This window comes from Motacilla alba, chromosome 5 (genome assembly GCF_015832195.1).
Source record: "Motacilla alba alba isolate MOTALB_02 chromosome 5, Motacilla_alba_V1.0_pri, whole genome shotgun sequence".
NCBI lineage: Eukaryota > Metazoa > Chordata > Aves > Passeriformes > Motacillidae > Motacilla > Motacilla alba.
The window spans coordinates 44,608,222-44,632,296 of record NC_052020.1 but is presented as its reverse complement, the minus strand read 5'-3'; the positions used below and the strand labels follow the sequence as shown (position 1 = coordinate 44,632,296).

At 38.7% G+C, this 24,075-nt stretch overlaps 1 protein-coding gene across 2 annotated transcripts in view; it reads right to left on the bottom strand.

Moving 5' to 3' along the window:
* Positions 1-4,645: 4,645 nt before the first annotated feature.
* SPATA7 (spermatogenesis associated 7) overlaps positions 4,646-24,075 on the bottom strand; it is a 34,694-nt gene continuing 15,264 nt past the window's right edge. For both annotated transcript variants that reach the window (XM_038138957.1, XM_038138958.1), the window contains exons 5-12: positions 19,715-19,848; positions 12,895-13,361; positions 11,782-11,848; positions 11,258-11,328; positions 10,392-10,445; positions 9,033-9,110; positions 7,612-7,669; positions 4,646-7,246 (exon numbers count right to left, since the gene is read on the bottom strand). In XM_038138957.1, the coding sequence (XP_037994885.1) occupies positions 6,752-7,246; positions 7,612-7,669; positions 9,033-9,110; positions 10,392-10,445; positions 11,258-11,328; positions 11,782-11,848; positions 12,895-13,361; positions 19,715-19,848 (1,424 nt within the window). In that variant the 3' untranslated portion in view covers positions 4,646-6,751. The remainder of the gene's footprint in view (positions 7,247-7,611; positions 7,670-9,032; positions 9,111-10,391; positions 10,446-11,257; positions 11,329-11,781; positions 11,849-12,894; positions 13,362-19,714; positions 19,849-24,075) is intronic.

Below are 24,075 nucleotides of genomic sequence, written 5' to 3'. Positions count from 1 at the left end.
ATCAGGCTTTTAACTAAATTTTGTCTTCTAGGTGCACTCAGTCTGAAGCATTAATCAGCTTAAGGTAAGACAGCTACAAACCACAGATACATCTGTACTGGTCAGAGCAGTTCCCAAGTCCTGGGGAATGTCCTGTGGGGTGCTCATTGTAAGCAAAGCTCTTTTATTAGACATGGATTCAAAATCAGAAGAGAAAAATGAGACTGAGGCTCATGATGAAGCATTCAGCAGTTCTGGTCACACTTATTATTTATACTGGTTTTAGACCTCTGGCAAAGTCATCTTCAGAAACCTAAATTTCCTCTAAATCCAAATGGTTTTAAACTGCAGTTGTTATTTTCCAGCCACTGTAAAATCCCCATTAGAGACTTCTGGTAGTCAGAGTTGGTTGACAGGGTCATGACTTGATGCTTGGCTTTGACACATCTGGCACATCAGAAGCTTTCTTGGGCAAGAGCTCCAGGACTTGGTACACAAGAAACTTACGGGAGCTGATGAGAGAAGTTTCTAGCACACCCAGAAGAGCAATAGGAATCCAAATGACAGGTACCAGATGCAATAGCTTTGATGCACTGCAAAAAAACTCAATCTACCCAAAATAAGGGGCATTGCTGAGTGTATGCACTCCCTGTACTCAGAGCAAATTTGTCCTCAGTGCCATGGTGTTAGGAGGGCTGCCATGGTGAGTTTAGCATTTTCAGTGCATATATACCATCAAGCTGGAAGTACAGTGCTCCATTTGAGCCTGTTTTCAAGACAAAAGGTCAGCCTCATTCCTCTGCTCAGTGCTGGTGTTTAAATAATGGCAAATAAGCAGAACTGAGAGTAATGGATATCCTGGAAATGCTTCCAAAATACTACAGGTTGAATTTCCTGATATTTGGGAAGATAACTTTGGCTATGGGTTGGCCCAGCCTACCACTCACCTACCCCTTAGCGTGCCTGAGACTGCACCACGGGGGTCTTATGGCAGGGCTCTGCTCCCAGCTGCTTCCTCAGGTAAAGGGAGGAACAAGGAGCTGGCTGGGGAGATGTGCCCAAGAATCCTTTGGGGAGATCAGATAGCACCATAAAGTGAATTGAACAGAGACTCTAAGAGGTTCAAATAGTGAGAAGGAGCCACGGAGAAAACACTCCCTTATGGAATGCCATAGCAAGGGCCTTTAAAGACTGATACTTAGGCTGAAACTCCCTGTATAAGGCTAAAGGCTGTCAGGATGGAATGGGAATAGTCATTATGCAAGCTTGTGTCTGGGGAAGGGAAAACCAAGATGAAAGCTTCAGGAGCTCTTCTATCTTTCTCTTGGAATCCACTGTTAACTTAGATGGTTGCGCCCAGCTTTTGGGAAGCCTCATAGCCAGCTTCCAAACCTGTGCTATCCGTGTGATCTCTGGTTTCACTTGTCTCAAACACTGGGAAAAAGCAGGGTGCCAAATGCCTCTGAGCTAAATTTCTGATTGGAGAGGCTACACCTCTGAGGTCCTGCAAGGAATTCTCAGGCTGACAGGAGAGCTGATGGCCTTTAACACGTTGCTTCACTTCTTTGGCATGTGAGCATGCTTATGAGTGTGAGAAATGGATACTGGGAAGAGCTGGGGTCACCTCATAGTTGTGTTACTCATCTGGAACCAGTCTCTGGCTGCTGTGAGATGTAAGGCATGCTGCAGCCCTCACACAGATACTGTAAGGGCAGTCCTACGGGCTTGCTGCATTCTTGGGATAACTGTGGAGAGCTCTGCACCTCGTGCTACAGATCACGCTGCCTGTCCTCTACGAGAATGGGACAGCACAGCTCTGTTGCTTGCCAGCCTGAGGCTCTGTTGGAGTCTCTCTCTCAGGTTTCAGAGGCCTCCCAACTCCATTTATGTAGCCTTTCCTTGCCCTTCTCAAGGTCCGATTTCATTCTCCCAATGTGGTAGAGCTGGAAGGGTTGCAGGGGAACCTGTGTGTGCTAAAGCCATGGATCTGCAAGAGCAGCAAGGGCACAGCAGCAGGCTGTGTTGGTGCTGTGGGGATGTCTGGCATCCCTCCAGCCTAAAACATGGTGTTGGGTTGAGAGCCCGTGCTTTTTGCAGGCCAGTGTCACGGCTTCAAAGATGAATGCAAGTGAAGTTTTGTGTGTTGTCACCTGGTTGTCAGGCACACCTCCTGGCCTTTGCTGTCAGCTAGAATTTGCTTAGAGGGCGAGCTAAAAGGTACCATTAGGAACCCAGCTATTCTGGAGACTTTCTACAGAAAGTCCCATGCACAGTACTTCATCCTTCATTTTGGTACCCTTCACTTGAATTAACAATTCTTGTTGCTACTCCTCAACTGCCCGACACTCTGGAGTCCTCCTAGGTTTCTTTAAGGTGGCTGAAATGGAGATAACCTATGGGTAGGTGTTCTACAGCTCAGATGATTTGTTGAGCCAGTGGCAACTGCTGTTTCTTCTTTTTCCCTTCCCAGTGATGCTTTATCCCTGTGACATGCTCAACTTCCGCTGGCTCACGACCTGTTACAGGTTTTGAAACTGGATCCCTTGACTGGCTGTGACCCATGCTGGGGCAATGGCTGGGGCAGATTAATTTACTGCTCACCTGTTTGCATATCACTTGCTTTACTACTGGAATACAAACTGAAGGTGGCCGTTTCTGAATGAAGCAGATTTCACTAAAGGAAACGGCAAGATTGGACTGCTTGTATCTGGTTAGGTTGTTCTGGAGAGTGAGAAATGATTTTTGTTAAAACCGCTGGTTGCTGTTTTGTTCCTTGTAATCTGTGTACATACCAGGTGTCAGCTCTTGAGAACAGCAGGGGAAGTGCCAGGGAAGCGCCGAGAAAAAATGGCTTTAGAGACATCTCACAGCTGCAGTGCTCTGCACTTGCTTATCAATGTATGCTCCTGTCTTCGGTGGTCAAAAATTAAAGTGGGATACTGGACATTCCCATAGCTTTCTGAAGTAGACCTTGAGTTCCAATTTTGTATTTTTTCCCCTTTGCATAAATTTTTAGGTCTCAAATACAAGCACTATGATACAAAGGTGGTATCGTGCGTTAGGTATACATAGAAAGGTAAACTACATTTGAAGGCCAATGTTAACAAGTGGCACCTAAATCTCTACACTGCACCTGTGGTCTAGCCAATAAAAGGTCTCACTTTAAAAGATGGAATCAGTAACAATTTCCATTTTGCCGGTCCTTTCTTCCTGTATTCTCTTTAACATTCATCCTCCATTGCTATTTCTACTTACTCCAGGCTGTGGCCTGGGATTGCTGCCTCTCCCAGGTACTCAGACACTGGAACAGTAGTTCTGCACTAAAGGACATTATTAGAACATCTTGTTGGTTAGAAACTGCTGTCACCACAATGGAACAGCCTGCCTTAGGGGCTACAAATGAAACTCCTGGGCCTAATTTTTATTTATGCTGATGTTCTAGTTCTCTTACTCATAAACGTTGCACAAAACATTGCTGAGGAAACCAGTGGCCTTTTTTTCCCATTGTCCAATGGAGCCATTTGTACTTGAATCATGAGATCTGTCAGTTGAACTGCATCATTCTTACAACTACTCTTGCATAGCTACAAATGATAAAATGTATAGAAATGCAGAGAAACAAAATTGTGATGTCATTCTGCAGCTAAGCCTAAATGAAAACTCTATAGGAGCTTTAAACACTAGGTGGATCAAGGATAAAAGGACAGCTGGAAGCTGGTTGTTTTCTGGTCAGCCCTAAGACATGTAAGCACTTTTTTTCTTTGATCCTGTTAATCTTTACTTCAAATGACCAAAAGCCCCACTTTGCTTTGCAAATAAACAGAATCTTACCTTTGAAAAAAAGAGTAGTGATGTCAAAATTGTAGCTTTAAAGACAAGAGGCCATTTTGTTAGAGCAAAGTAACACTAGCAGGCTTTTGTCAATTTGAAAAAACATTGATGTTATGATGTATGTACTCATCACCCACATGAATCTGGGCAGAAAAAAGTCTTTACATTGCAGATCACTGCTGCTGACTGCTCCTAAGTTTGTTACATCTGAAGGATTCAGATATGTAATGGTGTGTGACTGCCTTGTTCTGCTACTGCTTGTGCCAAGACTCGAGTATAACACAAAGTAAAATGTGATGAGAGAAAAAAATTCAAACCCAACCAACTAAAACTCTCAGAAAAAATCCCCAAATCTTGCAGTGTTAATTAATCTTATCAGTGATGTGGGTCAGGCTTGCATATCAAGGCCTTTAAACAACTTACATTTTAAGCACCACCTTAAAAGTAAATGTGAGTAGAGGAGAGCAAGTCTTAAATTCAAGGCAGCCTGAATTTGCTCTTGGATCTGCAGACAAACTGATTTTATATAGGTAACGTTTATCTAGAATGTTTTTTCCCTACTATCTTATAGGAGTGCCTCTACAATGAGAGAAACCAGGTGTGTGGACTGGACTGATTGTTCCAGTTGCTGGACACTGGGGTGTGTAATTCTCTGGTTCTTTAATAGACATTTCACTGTGGATCCGATAAACGTTCACACTTACAGTTTAGGCACACAGGTGCTTTCTTTGTGAAAGGTCTGTCTAAACCAATTTATTTCCTCTTTTAAGTTACTGTTACCTAGAAAAAAAAGTTACCCAGAAAATAAAAGTCATTGATGTTGAGACAGTTCACCAACAGGAAATATGGTCAAGGTTTTTATTTATTTTTATGTTACTTGTATTACAGGAAATGAGTATGTCATTACTTGCGCCTTTCTGTGAGGTTCACTGCTGTGGTGTTTTCCTACAGTATTTTTGCATTTACAGAACTTGAATGTGAAATTCTTACTAATCTTTAATCAGACTCATGCAGACAAGAAGCCAAAGTTTGCTGAGTGACATTTTTTATGATGTACAAGTCACAAGTGTAGAGATAGGAAGGGGAAAAAACCTTAAATTCCACTTATTGACCAAGAACGGAGAACTTGGAATGGAGGGCCCGAAGAATGGGTGAAGTCCTGTCTGAGGAGAAAAGAGGCTTTATACTTGTATGCATCAAAGCACACTCTTTAGTTTTCAAACCAGTCCTTGTGTGTCAGAATTCTTTGTAAAATATAAACAAGCTTCCTAGGGCATCCCTTCTGTTCAGCTCTCTGGGATAAGGAATAGAGAGGGAGTTTCCTTGAGGATAGGAGAAGGTCTGTGACCACTTGTGATTGAGGACAAACCCTCCCTGCACTGTACCGACTCAGCTCTGTGGTCACATCTTTTCAACAAGACAGGCTCTGATGGGGGGATGTAGAAGTCTTCACATTATCTCACCTGCTTTTCAGTGAGCCAGAGCACTCATGCTACAGCCCAGATTTACAAGGCAGCCAACTGAGTGTGGCAGATGAAAGGCTGGTGCCCATCTGCCCAGCCACATGAATCTGGCTAAAATAAACTCTGGTCTCCTGTCATTGTCAACAAGAGCAATTTATTATTGTGGACAAGGCACCCAGGAAAGTGCCTTTTGCTTTCTTTGGGAACTACGTTTTGCACTGCAGTGCTGTGATTGTGCCAGACATGTTTTTCTCTGACTGGCTTCCTCTAGCTGTTTTTTGACATTTCCTTTTTGTCTAAAAGTTTATGCTTCCCAAGTGAAGCAGTGGTCTGTGTCTATTGGAGCTCCTTTGAGCTGCAAAGGGTCATCTGACCGATGGAGTCACAGACTCTGGTCGATGCTCACGAGGCACAAGGGAGGAAGGTGGTGGCAGTTGTTATGTAAGAACTAGTACAACTTGGCCTTGTCCTGGGAGGAAGAAGGTTAGAAACTGACCCTAGGAGATATCAGAGGACAGGCTTTATCCAAGTTTCCTAAGACTTCTCCTAGTTCCTTACCTACAGCAAGACAATGTAACTTGCCAGCATTTCCTCAGAACCTGTTAAGCTCATTCTGCAGCAACAGGAATGTCAGGCAATAGCTGTACTCTGATTAAACAATAACACTTGGGTTGATTTCATGCATTGCATGTACTAGCTTCAATTTAAACCTAAACCAGAAAATACAACACCTCTTTTCCATTTGCTGTACAAGGTGCCTGATGTGTCTTCTTCTACACAGTCCTAGTCATCAAAGAGTAAGCAATTCAATCCTTTTCCAAAACCAAAGCTTGATGCAGAAAGCTATGCCATGGCTGTCATCAGTGCAAGAAATTGAACTTAGCAGTCTCATTCAGTAAAGAACTGAAAATAAAAAGCTGCAGTCATTAATCTACATAGATCTGTTAAAATTTGGATTTTCTTCTTGTGAAATAGTTTGATTTTTCACTTGTGGGCTTCTGCAAGTGGTAACATAGTACACTATTATGGTGGAACAGCTTGTCCATTCTGGAAGAGGACATTGTTTGATGTTAAGTTTATGTTAAGTTGTTGAATTGTTGCAGACTACAACATCTCAGACCTTTATAGCAGGACCACAACTGTGCTATCAATTAGTTTACTTAAATCAATAAATATTCCATAACTTATTATTACAGCTCTAAAAATATAAATCTAGTTTTAATATTCTCAAGTTTGTTTCGAGTTATACAATTATGGGAAAAATACAAAAAATTATTCTGATAACTGACCCTTTATCCTTTAAGATCTAATTTATACAGAGATTAATGCTCAATTATTAGTATCCTGCTACAGAGATCTTAGCAGTATTTAAACAGAAATAACTGAAAATAAACCTAACAATTTACTATTGGTTGACAAATGGCAGTTTACCACAGAAGGAGCTCTATCCCTGTTTAACAGGTAAGTTTTGGTTACAGTTATGAATGGTTATGTGAAATGTGAAGGGCGTCTGCAAAGTTTTCATCAAGTTCATCAAGTTCCTTATTGACTTCAAAATCACTGTCACAAGTAAACAAATTTAAAGCTGCCTCACAGGTGGGTGAAGTGTCTGGGTGTTCTTCAAATTCCGCACCACAGAAATCAGACTCTCTCCCAGCACCCATCATTTCCATGGTATCTTCTGAGAAGTTCTCCTTGCCCTGTGTCTCCCTTGACCTTTTGCTCCGGGATGGTGATCCACATTTGTTTGGTTTCTTTAATGAAAAGTCCACGGTCTCAAGGAATTCTTCATTTTTTGTAGCTTTCCTCAGCCTGTGACCTTTACTGGCAAACGTGAGCTCTTCTGTCGTATCACACTCCTGCTGATCCAGTGGGCCCGAGGCTTCCTGACCTGCATGGGTTAGCTCTGTGTCGCTGTCCTGGCTGCAGCCAAGGTCTGATTTCAGCACATCCAACATCTGGCGCATTTTGGCCTAAGGGGTGAAGGAGGAAAAGGGTGACACTTCTCCAGCCCTATGGCACCTGAGCCCTGCTCAGACTCAGGACTTAACTCTGACAGAAGAGAAGGAAGGCTGCTTGCAATCAAGAGACTAAATGAAACACTGAGTGTCACCAAACTGAATTGACTGTTGTCCATTCTTTGTCACTGTACCTGTGACTCCTGATCGGCCATGACCCATGAGTGAGCAGATCTCATTTATGGAGGGAGAGAGGCTCCCCACTGAGTATTCTGAGTATTCTGGTTACTTTTACCCTCCAATAGATCTGTGCATTTGCCCTGCTCTTTGGAAATGTGACCTAAATCACATGCAGAGACTATTGTAAGGGCAGCACATACCTCATCAAGGCGGTTCTTATTTTCTTCTATATGGCACTCAAACAGTTGATCCAGAATCCTATAAATAAAAATTCAAATCATTTCACAGGAGGAAAAACAACTTTTACCAGATGTACATAATCTAATGACCCTATGTTTTTATTTCCATCTCTTAGCTGAATGGCACCTCTAAGACTGTTTCAATTCCACTCTGACAAAGAGGGCTACCTGTAGACAGCAACCTGCTGGACACATGCTCAGCAGGCAGACTTGGCTTTGGGCAGCACATGGCAATTGTGGGGTGACCTGTAGTACAATGCATGTGTGTTTGACCTGGTGTGCCTACGTGCTGCAATCCAGTGGTGATTCTACTGGCATGCTGAAGTATCCAAAATCTCTTGGATGCACCATAGAGGCTGCTATACACAAGAATAAATAAAGAGAAGGAACTTTTTTTTTTCAGTAAAAAAAAAAAAAAAAATCCAGAGAAAAGTCCTCAGTCCTGAGAGCTCCTATTTCCTAGGCTGAATGAGAAAAAAAATTCTGTAAAGAAACTGTTCTGTGACAACTAAAGTACACAGTCACTGGAACAGAATTCTAGAAAGTCAAGTGAATTTAACCTAGCTTACATGCCAAATTATTTTAAAAATTGTAAAAAGGGTTCTAGTGGAAGAAAAAATTACTGTAAAAGAGCCAGAGGTAGACTGCTCTCAAAATTTCTTAAAGATTAATTTTTTTACTTGGTGTATTTAGTATTCTTATTGACAGCCTTGACATAAGAAGAAAAAAAAATAAGAGCACATAGAATAGCAAAACCAGCTGGGAATATTATCAACCCAAAGCAGGATCAGAATATTATGAAATTAGACTGCCTTGAATGCAGAATTTCAAAAATTAGTTAAGATTCTGTATATGTATAGAAATACGGCAATTTTTTGGCATAAATTGAGAGTTCTTTATTAGAAAGAACCATTATCATATTGAAAAAAAATTCTGATTTAGCAGGTGGTGAACTTTTATCTGCAAGGGAATGTAAACCCTTGCAACCTAAGTTGAAGACTGGATTCATACTGGAACTGGAAGGACAGAAGGCAAACAAAGGACCTGTTGTGTAAAAGGTTAGTAACTCAGTTTATTTAGCAAAACAGATGTTGCAGACTAAAATGAGTTCTTAGTATTTTTCCACCTAGGGTTCCAGGTCAGTTTTTAACAGAAGCTTTTATCTGATGGTACATAGCAGCAGATCAAAGTCGATGACCCAAAGGTATTTCCTAGTTCCCCTTTCTTACATAAAGCAAAAAGAAGAGGAAACAAAATAAAAGCAAGGTCTAACTGTGTATATGTGTGTATAAAGAAATTATTACTAATCACTACTTCCCTTACTTATGGGGTCCCCGGGTTTCTGACATAGCATTACAAAACTGAAAACAACTGTAACCTACCTGTTAGAAAATAAGCCAAGTCTAAGAATTTCATTTGTTACTTCTTCAATGAAAGTTAAATACAAAAGCTCCTCTTCTCTGCAGGAAGAATAGAAACCCCAATGTTAAATGCTCTACCATAGAAACACAAAGTTTAGTAGGTTTCATCACCTTCACCGGAAAGACCATTAAGAAGATTTTATAGTTCTTGTATCAGCAGCTATGTTTCATAAAGGTAAGGCTATCACGACAAGCTAAACCTTTTGTTCAATCTGGATAATAAAAAACTGCAAACTATGAGACTGTTAGAAAGGTGGCCATGGTGCCTTTATGCTAACTTTCTGTTGTGGTATAAATTAGCACAGAGATCCCAAGCAAGAGAATCAGTGAATCTTGGCAAGAGTTCAGAACCTGCATTGCACTCAAGAAAGGGGAGCTAACTGGGAAAAAAGTGAACAATTGCAGTTTGATGCTCTGGGTATAGGCTTCCAAAAGAGCTTCTAGAGAATCTGACTGCAGCTGAAAATTGCTGGGCCTAAATGGAAGCTGAAAAGGATTTAACTGCTTATTTGGCAGCATCCACTCATTTCAACATATCTCCTTGATGGATAAAATCTTGTTAGTGTGAGATGTGACTTTCACCTCTTATCTTTATTTTAGTACCTCTAAAAGAGTTGTTGATGCTAATTACTCTAAACTGGATCTCAAAAAGTCTGGAGTTCTGCTTGAAAGACAACAGGAAAGAAAACCCCAAAAGAAAATATTTCAGTGCTGTTTCTCTTTCACAGCATCTTTCTAAGTCTCCCAAAGCATCCAACCAAACTCTACTGAGTCATCCTCCAGTCTTAATAAACAGAAAATAGACAATAGAATACATCTTGCATGATTTTCATTACATAAAATTTGTTATTGTGCGTAAAGATTATAATTTTTGTTCCCTCTATAGTCAAGAAAGTTACCTACAGCTGGTATTTGAGACCTGTATTATAAGCCTTAAGTTAGGCATACACAAGGCTGTCCTAAAGCACAAAGCATTAAGTGACTTTTCCAAGGCCACTTGATGAAGCTTTAGTAGTGTTTCTGAATATAACTCAAAACTCTTCTAATTTGCATCAAATTTCAGTGCAGTAATGTGGTAAGAATGCCTTTCAATTTGGTGCTTCATTTGCCAATATTTGCTTCAGAGATTATAAACCTAAAAAGAAATGGAAACAAACTATAGGCACTGTACAATCTTCTGAAGTTAAGAAGAATTTTCTTTGTTTTTTGATTCACATAAAATTTTTAAAGTATTTTATTTTTCAAGTTCATCAGTTTTGAGGAAAGCCTTCTAGTTTGATGTTGTAAATGAGAAGAAAAATGGTTTAAAAGCATACTTACTCAGCATCGACAGCTCTCTTTGGTGAAGACTTCTGAGGACACCATGATGTCTCTCTAATCAGAAATCAGAGGGCAAGAAAAAGAACAACATTCTAAACTCCTTTTATACTACCTTACATGTAGTTTTCTGGAGCCATGGAGTGCCATGATATGACTCCCTTTCACAAAAAACCCCACCATTACACCCCGAAACCCTGCTCTACTAGCAAAATCCCCTGCTGGCACTGAAACCTGAGACTACAGTTCAAGAGTATTACACCACCTCACTTGATGCAGTACTCAGAAGACCTTGTTGCTACTTCACATGCTATTCGGTCTCTGTTAGCCATAAGAATGCTTTTTTAACTCAGAGTACAATTTTTTTCCTCAGATAAAAATGCCTTTGTATGAAATGGCCAGAAAGCAAACCAGCGACACTTAGGTCAGCAATGAGGAGAATCCCCTCAGAGCCCTGGGGCTCTGGCCTGACTTCCAACACTGCTCTTGTATTGCAGCTATCCCAGTATTAGGTTTTCAGAAAAAAATGTGGGAAATACTCCTGCAATGCAGTATTTAGTTATAGTACTATACAGTCTGTGAGCTCAGATGTACAGAACTAACAAATGCATTAAGGTCTCATCAGTCAATTCTGACAAAAATACTCATGTTTTTCAGAGCTCTCTTTCTTAATTGGCTTCCCAGTGGAACTTATCACAAGAAAAGAATGAATTTTGAAGTTGGGAAAGGCCATTGATAAAAAAAAAACCCCAATAAAAGTTCTGTGAGAAGAAGACATAAAGAGAAATGCTAGTGAAGACTTTTGGCCTAAGGACCAGCTGTATAGAAAGGAACATTTCAAATATTCCCTCTTGCTGTAAATCAGGCACCTTAGGATGGATTGTTGAAAATCATCTATTCCTCTCTCAGGCTCATCCAAAGTATATCTTTTATCTTCAGCCTGCAACACAGAAACAAAAATCTTTATTATCAGTGCAAATACACAGCAAATTTCACCATTAAAATGAATCTAATAACTCTGTGATTAAGCAGCCCTAGAAATTCCATGTCTTTTCTGAGAAACTTTGGGTAAACAGACAAATGGGATGCCTCCTTCTGCTGAGAAGTCATGTACCAATTATCTATGACCTCAGCAGATATTTGAGAAAGCACTTATAGAAACAATAAAAAACCAAAAAATTAAGAGATCTCTTCATGCGCCTCAGTGTTTTTTCTTATAGTTTCCACTCAGTGCTCTGAAATTCTCTCTCCTCTATGGAGCTAACTCATGTCATAGCAATAGAGAGAAAAACACCTAAATCAGCTGCTCACTGCTGTGGCAGTGATGAAGTGTATTAGCCCACAGTGGTGGTGGTGGGAAGAGTACCCAGGTGACTGAGAGATGCATTATTACCTTTGATTTGATCTTCTGCTTTTCACTCGTAACTTTCCTCACAGGCACTTTGTCTGCAGGTGGAAAGCTACAAAATTTAGAGAGGTATTAGATTCCCAAGTAGACTACTTTCAAAAAATGCAGGATGAGCATAGCAGTGCCACTGTGGAAATGCCTCATTGGCCTCAAGAGAATGTAGTACTGAACAGTTCAGAAAATTTCTGCCAGACAGGTGATCCAAATTAATTATTTAGCTGCATATTAGCAGGGGATAACTGAATTATTCAAAATAATTGTTCAAAATTAAGAATGGAGATGATTCTAAAATTAAAAGTGCACCAGGAAAATAGACAACCCACAGCCAGAAAATCAACAGTTGCAATACAGAGCCAAAGCTATCATAATTCCAGTCTTAGGAAATTCCTAATTTATTCTATGACAAAACTGGAGTTGGACATGCAGGCATGGAGGACACAAAAGGGAAAAGATTTCTCTTTACAAGGTAGTATCAACAGAAACAAAACCGAATCAGAACTGTTCAACTTGCTAAGAAGTTCAATGCAAGAGGACACTAATTTTGTTTAAAATATTTTATACAGGGTATATACAAAGGTATACAAATTAAAAAAAAAACAATGAAGAGCTGCAATTAAGAGTTAAAAAAGGATGTTTGCATGCTGTCTTAATTAACAGACTGGAAAGCATGAGACTACAGGGGCAATAGTGGGGAACTACTTGCATGCTTATATTGGTTAAATCTTTACAAGACAGAACTATACATCAGAGAGCACAGGGAAGAGAGAGGGAATGATTATCCCCAGCAGATGTGAGATTCCACAGTTTGAATTTAGTGGCACTTTGTATCAAATATGTATAAATTAAGACAGTTGTTCCAGAAAGAAGACAGGAAAATATTCCAGCGAAAAAAGGAAAATCACTTTCTTTCCTAGCTTTTGCTAAGGTGTATCTAAAAGAATTACTCTAGTTGTTAGCTCTAGTAAGGCATCAGTATAATTATTCTGGTTTTATACAAATGCGTACAAATGTAATGAGAGCAAAACATCTCGCCTTTATGAAGATGTTATGATAACATCCTAATTCCAGAGCTTCAAAATAAAGTTTCAATCTCTGTACCTGATGATATCAGTCTGTGTTTGAGCTTCCACACGCTGCTTGCGGTGATTTTTCTTCTTCCTTCGAGCAGGAGTGTAAAACCTGTACTCTGACAGGAAAGGTTTAGCATCTGATACTAAAGTGCGTGGAGTGAAAGGTTTCCGGCTCTTAGTGAAGTACTCAGAGTGCCTCTCTAGAAGATCCCCGCCGCTGGCTCGGGGGTGGTGTCCTTGGCACCTCTGGGAACAACCAACGCTCACAAAACTCTCGATGGAGCGACTGCGGGGAAACGCGGAGCGTTTGCCTGGTGGCCGTGACACACAGACACTTGAGTGGGATGCCCCGGCTGGATTCTGAGAACATTTCCTGGTGCATTTCACTGGACTAGAGTGAACCAAGCAATCCTCGCCGTAAGCAGATGGTGCTCCTGATAGGTACTGTGCCTGCCCAGCAGAGGGTGAGACACCGTCTTCTGCTTCCAAGAGACTCTAGGAAAAAATTAAACAACATTTGATTACTTTGCAAGCTCCCTGCTTTGCTTATGATGGTACTCCCAGCTATTACTGGGAGCTACCCAGTTGGTAAGTGGGAGTCACCGACTTGGAGGCATTTTCTAAGTAAAAAAATTCAATTTTTGTAAAATCAAACTGGTTTCACAGCAGCCTCAGTGCTAATAGACTTTAAAACCTAGTCACTGGAAATAAGAGAGTAATAAGGAAATGGTTTATTTCATTAGCAAAACATTGGTGCTCTGTTACAGAATACTGATGGCTTCATCAAACCAGGAGTTTAATCAATAAATTTTTAGAAGTCAAGAAATCATTCCACTGAGTCAAATAATCTGGATATACTCTGTTCACACCACCTGGGCAAGCTAAGGCAGACATTATCTATAATTATCCCATGCTTAAAAATTCAAGATTATTTTGAAATTGTATTATGACACTGTGACAAAGACAAATAAGACAGAAACACAACTAAATTCAAGTGATATTTTAAGGTGGAGTGTTTGGTTGGATTGGTCTTTTTTTGTTTTTGTTTTTTTTTTTTTAATTAGAAAGAACAATTAAATAGAAATTTTATTTCAGTCATAGAGTTTTGAAAAATTTGCAATATCAAAGCATAAATACCTGGACAGGGTATGCACACTTACGATTTTGCCTTACAATGTGTCTGAAACACCTTATGGAAACAGCTGTTGTATGTTCTTTTCCTACCTAGGATACAGTCAGCCACTGAATATTCTATCAATCAGTCAAAATCATGTATGACATTTTACAGTCTCCATGGGCAGGCATGCTGCAGAACTAGAAGATTAAACCAGAAGCCTATCAGCAAACAAATTTTGTATAAACCAATTTATTTCATCTACACATAAAACTATTTATGAAATTCAACAACTGTGATGCAGAAGGGATGACTCTCCCATGTGTACTCTAACTACCTAGCACCACAACTCCTACAGACAGGGCTTACAGTGCAACAGTGAGGGAGACAAGCTGAGGATAGTGTTATTCTGGAAAATCTCACTGCTGTACCAGGCACCATGCAAATGCATCAGGCAAAACAACAGCTAAATGATAACATCTGAGAAAACCCAATTCAAAACCAACAGCTAACTTTCTAAAATTACTATCATACCTAACACTAGGGCAGTTCATATAGGTCCACATAATCAGCAACAAAGTGTTGTAAGATTTTTAAGAGAATGTATACAAGTAGAGGTATTTCCAAAGAAGAAAATTAAATTTCTAAGCCATTTGAGGTTTTTAACAAACTTGAAGTTTAGTTCAGATAGGCTAACACAGAAATTAACTTGTCCATGAACCTCCACCACCTGAACAAGGAATAGGAAGACAAAGAGACACCAGCACAGACCATAAGCTCTGCAGGACAAAAGGAAGAAAAGGAAGATGATTTCCTTATGTGTTTCATTCATCTGTATACTTCTGTCAACCAAGTAAAAACTATTAAGCAGAAGCATTACATTACTGAAGTTACTGAAGGAACATGTGCCCCATGGGAAGCCTGAGAAAGGGTGGATGCAGTATGGTATGACCTGTACATGGGCTGTGACACATTTATTATGACATACAACCATAATGCCAGTTGAGAAGATTCACAGGTTCATCCTGATCTCACAAATTAAGCCATGTGGAAACTACTTTGAAAGTGTAAGACTAAAACACAGATCCAGTGCATTTTCAATGGGGCTGCATTGCCTGAGCACAATATAAACCTAGAGAAAATTCTCAAGAACACTTTTTGAAAATAATCAGCTGATTAAGATTTGGATTGAAGGCTGGATGTGTGGTTTTCCCCACCAGGAAGTGACAATGGACTCAATGTCAACGAAAGTCACAAAAACAACTGTAAAATAAAGTGCCTGTGAGGATTCTGCAAGATAATCAATACTTGTCCTGAGACTTCTGAAGTCTCCCACTGGGGTGGGCACATAGAGAAAAAAACCCCAATGACCAAAACTGGAAATCTTTATACATTTATTGAAAATTCATTACATTCTAACCTACAAATAGATAGTGTAAGATAGTAATATATTACTAGCAAACCAGTAAGATATAGTGTAGGATATTAACCTACATAATTGGTAGTACAGCTTGTAAATATACACAGATTTTCTATTCTAACATTCAACCCTAAAAAGGTGTTTTTAAAAATTCTTAGCAATAGACTCTTACTGTATAAATGGTCCAGTTTCTCATAACACTGCTACTGTTATTGCTTAGAATCTACACTATTTCATTCTTTTTCCTTTCAAACACAGTATTTTAAATTAAAGCTCAATTATGATGAATGTACATTTTGTAGCATGCAGTAAATGCTATTTACAGGAATAATAAAATGCAGGTATTTCATTGTGAAAATTAAGTCACAGATCACACTGTCATCATACCATATATTTCCTTCATAACAATTTTCTCTCACAGCAGTGAGATCTATCTAAACTATTCCAGTACCCCAAAATATCCAGAGTTGCTGGTGCCTAATGCAAAGAAGTTTTCTTTTACTTAACTGAGGCAAAATAAGCTCTTCTTGTTGGTGTCTCATGTAAGTCAACTGTATTTTACTACTGCAGCATAATTAAATGCTGAACTGATAACATGCAGTTACAATGGCAAACAAATGGCTGTGTTAGCAAGCAGAATAATGAGGCTTACCAGTGTGATTGTTTGCATATAAAGCAGCTGCAGTGGTAGCTCAGCACTATAGAAAACAGATAAGACTGGAAAGTTTCAGCATCCACCTATATAGATAAAAGCTAATTCCATACCCTTCAGTGTATATTATAAACAGCTTAACTCTTGTAAATGCTTTACTCTCAGTGACTAAAGCAGTTCATTGAGCTACAATATAAATTGTATTGTAGAAGCATTTGTGAGCATATGAGGACTGGTTCCCTGCATTATGCAAAATAATTATTAAGAAAAGATACGAAGTTATATCAGCCAATTATTCATCTACACCTCATGAAAATGACATGTTCTGTTCCTCAGAAGCAGTTGAGTTGATACAAAACAAGACAAAAGCACAAGGTTGACATGGAAATATCCTAAATTTAAGCACTCCTTATGTATGAGGAAGCTCAGGGCAGTTATCTTCTTCTCCTTCCCAAGTATTTCGTAAGTAGAACAGACCAAGTAGCTCACTCGTGACTAGAGAGAATTGCAACCCAAAGCTGCATCTGTGCCAGCTGTGAGATGTACTCATTCAAATACTGAGAAAATACTTCTTTCAAAGCCCTTATCCTGAGGCAAAACTTTTCTACTCAAACAGAAAGAAGTACACCCCAAGCAGACAAAGAAACAGTATCATGAACAAGGAACTATGTCACTTCAAAAGCTTTTAAGGAGTGTCAGAGAACACTGTTTGTCTGCAATTTGTCTCTTTTTTAGAAAATTATCCTGTGTGACAAAAAAAATGTAAGCAAGCGTGCTCACTTTCTGCTCTATTTTCTATTTAAAACATCAGATGTTTAAGTAGGAAACAAAAAAAAAAAGACAAAAAAATGCCTACAAATAGTAAATTTATTAAAATATATTTAGTTCTATTCTTCAAATAATTTTTTTTTTAAAAATTCCATTATAGTATCTGAACTTTAGCTATCAGAACTATAAAGAACTAATGTAATTTAGAGTAAAAAATCTTGACTTTTATCTAGCTTATCAATTTATGTTCCTATTCTGTTAATTCAACCAAGTATAATCTGTTTTGAAAGATACAAATCTACTCAAAGATACATTTCAGCAACTCCTTAAAAAAGTTTCATAAAGTATGTATTTATGCTTCGATTTTATTAGTCACAAAACTGGGGTAAACTGAGCAGTACTTTGCAGCAAGCATGTAGAGAGAGGATTTCTGAATTTTCATGGACTCTGTGGAAAAGAAAATTCAGTAAAAAGAGATCAAAGCATACTGCTGTCATCTGATGGGCAAAAGTAGTAACACAGAGAAAGAATCCAGATTTCTCTATAAGTTACTTTTAATTTCTACAAGAAGTTTAGTTTTACAGCTCAAAAGCCACTAAAGTATCAGCTGCCTTATAAAAACCAAACTTTGAAAAGGTTGCTAAATACTTTTTCACATAAAGGGCCCAAGGCAGCTCTCACTGAGGTCACTGAAATTACAGTGAGATTAGTTTAATCTTGGAATTAACTTGTTCTTGTATGAAAAGGTCTTCCAATAGAATAGTTCATCTACCATTATAAAATGAGATCAAAGAGATGCCTTATGAATTGCACTGTCAGGGTACAGAAGCTGCAAATTTGCAATAAATGAGTGTATGATTCTTTTAACTTGAGAAAGCCATTTAAATATCACTCTAAGTCAGCTGAGCACCTGCTCTCTGCTGTCTGGATGGAGCAAAACTCTCCTATAGGAAGTGACAAGCTTCCTTTAGACAAAATTCATACAAATATGTGAACAAATTGGACCTTCTATAAATATATTCAGTTTGTATCCTGGTATCACTATTTTTCACAACTATGGTCCTGGTACACTCTTTCATTTTGTGCATCTGTGTGTGTGGGTGTCAATTCTTTAATGTAGTAGGTTCCTACTTTTATCAAATACTGTGATGTTATTAAGAAGGGGTATTAACTGAGTGTGCATTAATTCAAAGAACCAGCACAAGAGGTGATTGTCACTATGAGGCCTGAAAGGAAATCTGAATATTCCTCATGAAAACAATTTTCTTTGATGCTCAGAAGGTTCTTCTGCTTTGTTTAGTGACTGACATCTCCCATTATGACAGAACTAATTTAAGCACAATACAAGTTCTGACTGGTATCATAAGAGTGTAATAAATCTTTAAATATAAAGCATTTCAGTAGGCATTTCCCACAGCCACATGTGTGTTGCATACAAAATTAACAAGAGACTAGAACCAGTTAATGGTGTTTCCCAATCTATATTTCATATGCACAAGCAGATGGCCACAACTTTCATTCTTCAGAAAAAAAAAATCTCAAAAAACAGGCTGAAAGGGGTCTTGAAAGGTCAAGGCAATGGCACATTTCAAATGGCTAAAAGAGAAAATTTAACCTCTTGTGAAGCAGCCTTCCTTCAAGTGACTTTTGGCACGGATTAATGTATTTTAAAAAAATTCATTAGCAGCCAGAAATGCCTATTAATAGGATTACTTGAACACAAGATATGAAATACCAAGTCTTGTTCAAATCAGAGCTTTTACTCATGGCCAGCTCAATTCAGGAAAGAATTTTAGAAAATCTTATTTTGAAAAACAAAGGAAAAAAGCTGCACTTTGTTATAGTGCATCCTTTCATTTCAAAGCTGGGAGTTCATGCAGTAATTAGAGACACATGTTACTTGATTTTGCAATGAAACAATTTAAGGAACTTTGCCTGTCCCAAGTTTGCAAAAAAATAACATGGAAGGACAAAAACGGTATTAATAAAAACAAAATTTAGATTTTAAATATCACATTTCCTCCCTTTTCTTGTGCATGCCTGTGCTTTCATCCATAACTAGGAGCCATGTATCGAATTTCAAAGCATTATTTGTCTGCGCTGCAATAATGTTATACTCAGGCTGTCTGCTACAAAAATCAGTCACACAGAAAGAAACTGATGGTGTTTGCTGTACTACCTGGAAATGTCCTCTAGCTTTACAGATATTTAAACAATGTATGAAACTGATGCTGTTAGAATCACAGGGTTAAAGCATTATTCTGTTTCGAGCTGCAATTGCTCATTCACAGTGATGAACAAGAATGTAATTTATTGGGCCATTTATGTATTTATTTTATTAGTTAGAAATACACACCACATACCTTGATGAAATGCCAGCCAAGCTAAGTGAGCCTATACATACAAGCAGAATATATAAGTACAGAACGGTATATTTTGGTCTAAGTATTATTTCTGCTTTCTAGAAATGCAACTGAATGATTTAATACACTGTTAGATAAAAATGTATTAGCAACTAGGACTTTTCATTGAGAAAAAAAATGGAAGATTCCCGATTCTTCTGCTTGGAAGGGTAGAGGTAACAGAGCTCTGCCTTAGGAAATGGTACAAAGCTCTGGAGTGACAGAGGACAGGAATTTCAGCTGAGGTGAAAGCAAGAGAATTCAAGGGTAATTAGAGCTTGTATTTACTGCAAACACTCTTTGTCCATATACCTGACATCTTTGTCAGAAGGTCAAGACATGCATTCAGTGTTGGGCACATGCCAGGAAGACCCTTGACTACTTTCTGCTGCTTGAAAGATGCCAGCCCTCACTGCAGCACAGCAGGGATCAGCTGTTACTATGGGAGGCAAGTATATGATAGTATCCACTAAACAGAATTAAAATACATACCTTTCTAAAAGAGGATGGCAGCAGCCGTCCACGGTCTCTTGGACGGGATGGAGAGACAGCTTCACACACACTTAACTTCTCTCCACACCTGGCTATCTTCTTTTTCAGTTTCTCTCTTCTTTGCTGGTCAGCAACTTAGGGAAGAGACAAAGCTGGTCAGATCCAAACTGAAATATTCTTTGTTTCCTTAAGTGATTTGAAAACACTGTAGTGGTTTCCAATTGCTCAGTAAAGTCAGACTATTGAGATACATTCCACTTCCAACACACAGCAGTTGTAAAATTTATATCTACTCTTAAAAGAAAAATTATTAATAGAGTATACTCCTAGCTGAAGCTGTGTCTTAATTTTGCTGAAATTTTCTTGCCTCACAACAAACACCAGCATACAGGACTTCCAAGATCAGGATTGCTAACAGAGCATTTTGCTCAAAAAGTTACAAGCTTTCCATCAGTTTTTTAGAACTAGAACTCCTTTGACTGTACTCTCTTCCAGTACTTCACAAAAACTCCTGTGTTTATTGTTAGTAAATCTGACATGTAAAAAATGAACGCTTACAACATGGAATTTCCTAAATACAGAAATCCAGGGCAAAACAAGCAAATTTTTCTCAGGAACACAAAAAAATTAACGCCAGCTCTGAGAGGTCTACTGTCAGATCAGAGCAGGAGATTTTTATCAGCCGACACTGGTCTGCAGTCCAGACCTTACTGCAGTGCAAAAAGTTGAGTCATGTATCTATGTCATCAGATAAAGTAGCCCCAAAGACGGGTAAATTTTCTGTGTATGAGTGCCATCAGTCACCTAAATCTTACATAATACAGTCCAAAGTTTTTGCAGATTGTGAGCAGCCAGGTTTCACAGATGAAACACAAAATCATTTAGTTGGAATAAACCTCCAAGAGTGAGTCCCACCTTTGACCAATCACCACCTCACCAAATGAATCACAGCACCAAGTGCCACATCGAGCTGTTCCTTAAACACTTCCAGAGGTGGTGACTCCAACACCTTCCTGAACAGGCCATTCCTATGCTTGACAACCCTTTCCACGTAGAAATTCTTCTGATGTCCAGCCTAATCTCCCCTGGCATTGCTTTCGACTGTGTCCTTTTGCCCTGTTGCTGGTTGCCTGGCAGAGGAGGCTAACCATCACCTGGCTACAGCCTCCTTTCCGGCAGTTGCAGAGTGTGACAAGAACTCTCCTGAGCCTCCTTTTCTCCAGGCTAAGCACCCCAGCTCCCTCACACTCCTCACAGGACTTGTGCTCCAGACCCTCACCAGCCTTGTTGCCCTTGTCTGGATACACTCCAGCACCTTGATGTCTTGATGTGAGGGGCCCAGAACTGGACAAAACACTCAAAATTTGCAAAGTTGAAAAATCAAAATGAGGCTGATGAAAAAGTTAATAATTTCATTCCCAAATAGGGAAAAATTAAGCAAACACACTTTTGAAGTCTGTATACCAAATGAAATTTTTCTCATTCACTTAACACATATCCAAGTGTATGAATCATTTGTTTGATAGAGACACACAAAGGCCTTTGAGGATTTCTTCTCCGGTTTCATAATATATTTATATCATACTCTGGGAGACCCCAATCTGCACATGCACTACTCTATTTAATGCATGGAAATGTAAAAAACTTCAGGGATTGGTGTGGTACATTCTTCTACACAGCTGAGACCTATAGCAATCTGAGGATGTTTAATCAACCCTTAAAATGCATTCATCTGTGTATCCTACATACATATTATTCTCCAGGAAATACTTAAGTAAGTGTATTCAGTGCATTTAAACATGTCCCCTTTTAAGATGGAATTTAACCCCTTTTAGGATGCGAAATATTTGCTTTTATTGCTCAGGAAAATCCCTCTTTCTCTTTCTTTTAATTCTTACAATTGATATACAAAATATAGAGTAATTTCTTTTATGGCTGCTGATTTATCCATCATACGCTATTAGAGTACTTCCAATATGAGACTGCTTAAATTACTGGGAAAAAATTAGCTGAAGTTAACAGATGTTACATTATACAATTCTGAATTAAAAATATACATTTTAACAGAATGATAAAATATACTGTACCATTAAATAATTAAAATGGAATGTTCTTCTTTTTATACTCAGTTATCGTGTCTGTTCTAAATCAGCATTATTTCTAATTGTGTTTGTCTTAAAAATTACAGAGAAGCACTCAAAAATTAGCCACAGGTTAGACATTTCATGTGTTTGAGATAAATAATTACTTACTCTGGGCCAATACAGAGTGTCTGTGTGTGCACATCCATGGAGGCTATAAAAACTCACATCTTGCCTACTGCTCAGGTAAAATGGTGATGGCTGATTGAACAAATATCTAGAGCAACAATGGGTGAACGAGAGCCCTAGAAAGCAAAAATGTAATACATACAGAAGTATGGGTAAGGGTGAGTAGGTGTCTGAAACAGCAAATTCCTTATACTCAGGTGAAAAGCGGGTTTGCCTACAACAACACAAGCTTTAGCATTTTACTGCATGTTCCACCTGCACACCACGGCTTAACAGGAGTGTCTGGGCAAAGTGCAAAGCAGTGTGAATATTACTGCAAAACAGAATTCCCACGTTGTCCTTATTGTGCTCTTTACAGGAGAAACTCTGAAATTTGACGTACATGAATGCCTTTACTACTGGCATTCAAAGCTGTTAAAAAACCTCCTCCAGGACTGGCGCTGTGACTTTTCACCCAAAGCATGGCTTATATCCAAGAATAAAGAATGAAAGAACAGTAAGGATTCCAGCTAACAGTATGTTGGGATATCAAAATGACCCACTGGGACTACCATCACCTGCATGGGAAATGTGGAGTCCTTGCCTCACACCTGTCATTCAGTGAGCTTAGCTCAGCTAATCCATTAAGTGTGTTCCAAAAGCCATAAAGTCCCTCGTGTACTGCAAGGCAGCCCAGACATGCAAAACAGAATGTCAGAAAACTCCAGTAATATACACATCTTATTGCCAAATCAGGAATTTTTAGGCTAGATCTGTGGTAAAAGCTAGGAATTTTGAAACCAGCAAAGTAAGAGATAGAGAAATCCTCCTAAAAAGAGTTAATGTAAACAGCTGGAGGTAAGTTAGGATAGCTCTGAGGCAGACAGCAAGTAACACGCACAAATGCAGAAACAGGCATGCTGCCCAAACTCTCCTTAGTTCACGTCCTCTACCCATGCAAGAACTGGAGGATCCAGTCTTATGCTTTGACTTCAGCCAGATAGAAAACTTGCCTGGAACTTTGAGGCAGTAATCACAGTATTACAACTGAGAGGAGCTGAAGATACTTAAGGCTGTCATACATAACTACTTGTATTGCAGTGCAAATATATTAAACACAGAAAGAAAGAGACCAGCATTCAAGAGACATCCAATTTCAGAAGAGAGATTTAGCTTTTAATTGAAAACATTGCTCACTGTTTAAGGTATCTTCTGCTTCAAATCCGTTACAGATATAAAGCTTCTTTAGCTTTCAGTGAGGTCCATAAACTAAATTTGAAAGAAGTGCCCTGTCGTAGACTAGCGGGGAGTAAACGTAAACTGCATTTTTTAACAGCTACTTTAAAACAGTTTCCCTGCAAGTAGCTTTTATTTGAACACTGGCTCTAGGAATATGTCACATATGCAGAGTTAAATATGGGAAAAGTACACAATAGTAAATATCTTGTGACAAATAAATTAAAAAAAAGAAAACCACTGGGTTACTTTTCATCTTTTTAAAAGGGGAAAACAAAATGTGCAGCAATAAAATAATACAGTTTGTAAATCCAAATAATGAGTCCCTTTAAAAGTCTTATTAGAACTTTAGAGATTAATTGTATCTCATTAACTACTGAGCTCAAAACCCCATAGGTTCATAATATAGTAAGAGAAAAAGTATTAGAATATAAACAATTTAGTGATTCTGTAGATTAGATAAATTCAGTCTGTGAACCTAGATTCCATACCTTATTGCATCCACTCCACAAATCCATTCTTTAAATTTTGTTGTCAGTGAAAGGAAGCATAACAAAGACTGAATTTCAGATGTTAAACTGTAGCACTCCTCATAAAGAGACACCTATAAGACACTGATCAATCTGTCTCTTCTGCCTAGGCAAATACTCTTCCCAGAGTACAGCTCACTTCAAAGCAGAGATCACATCATTTTATCTCCCTTTTAGAATACTCCCTCTATAGGCTTAATTATTTTTGCTGTTAGTCTAGACTGCAGCAGTTACATGCTGAAAGTTATAAAACAAATGTCATGAATCTGGAAGAAACAAACTAATCATATATATCACTAATCATATATATCAGTCCTAGTCAGTTTAAAAGCTCTGCACTTAGAAG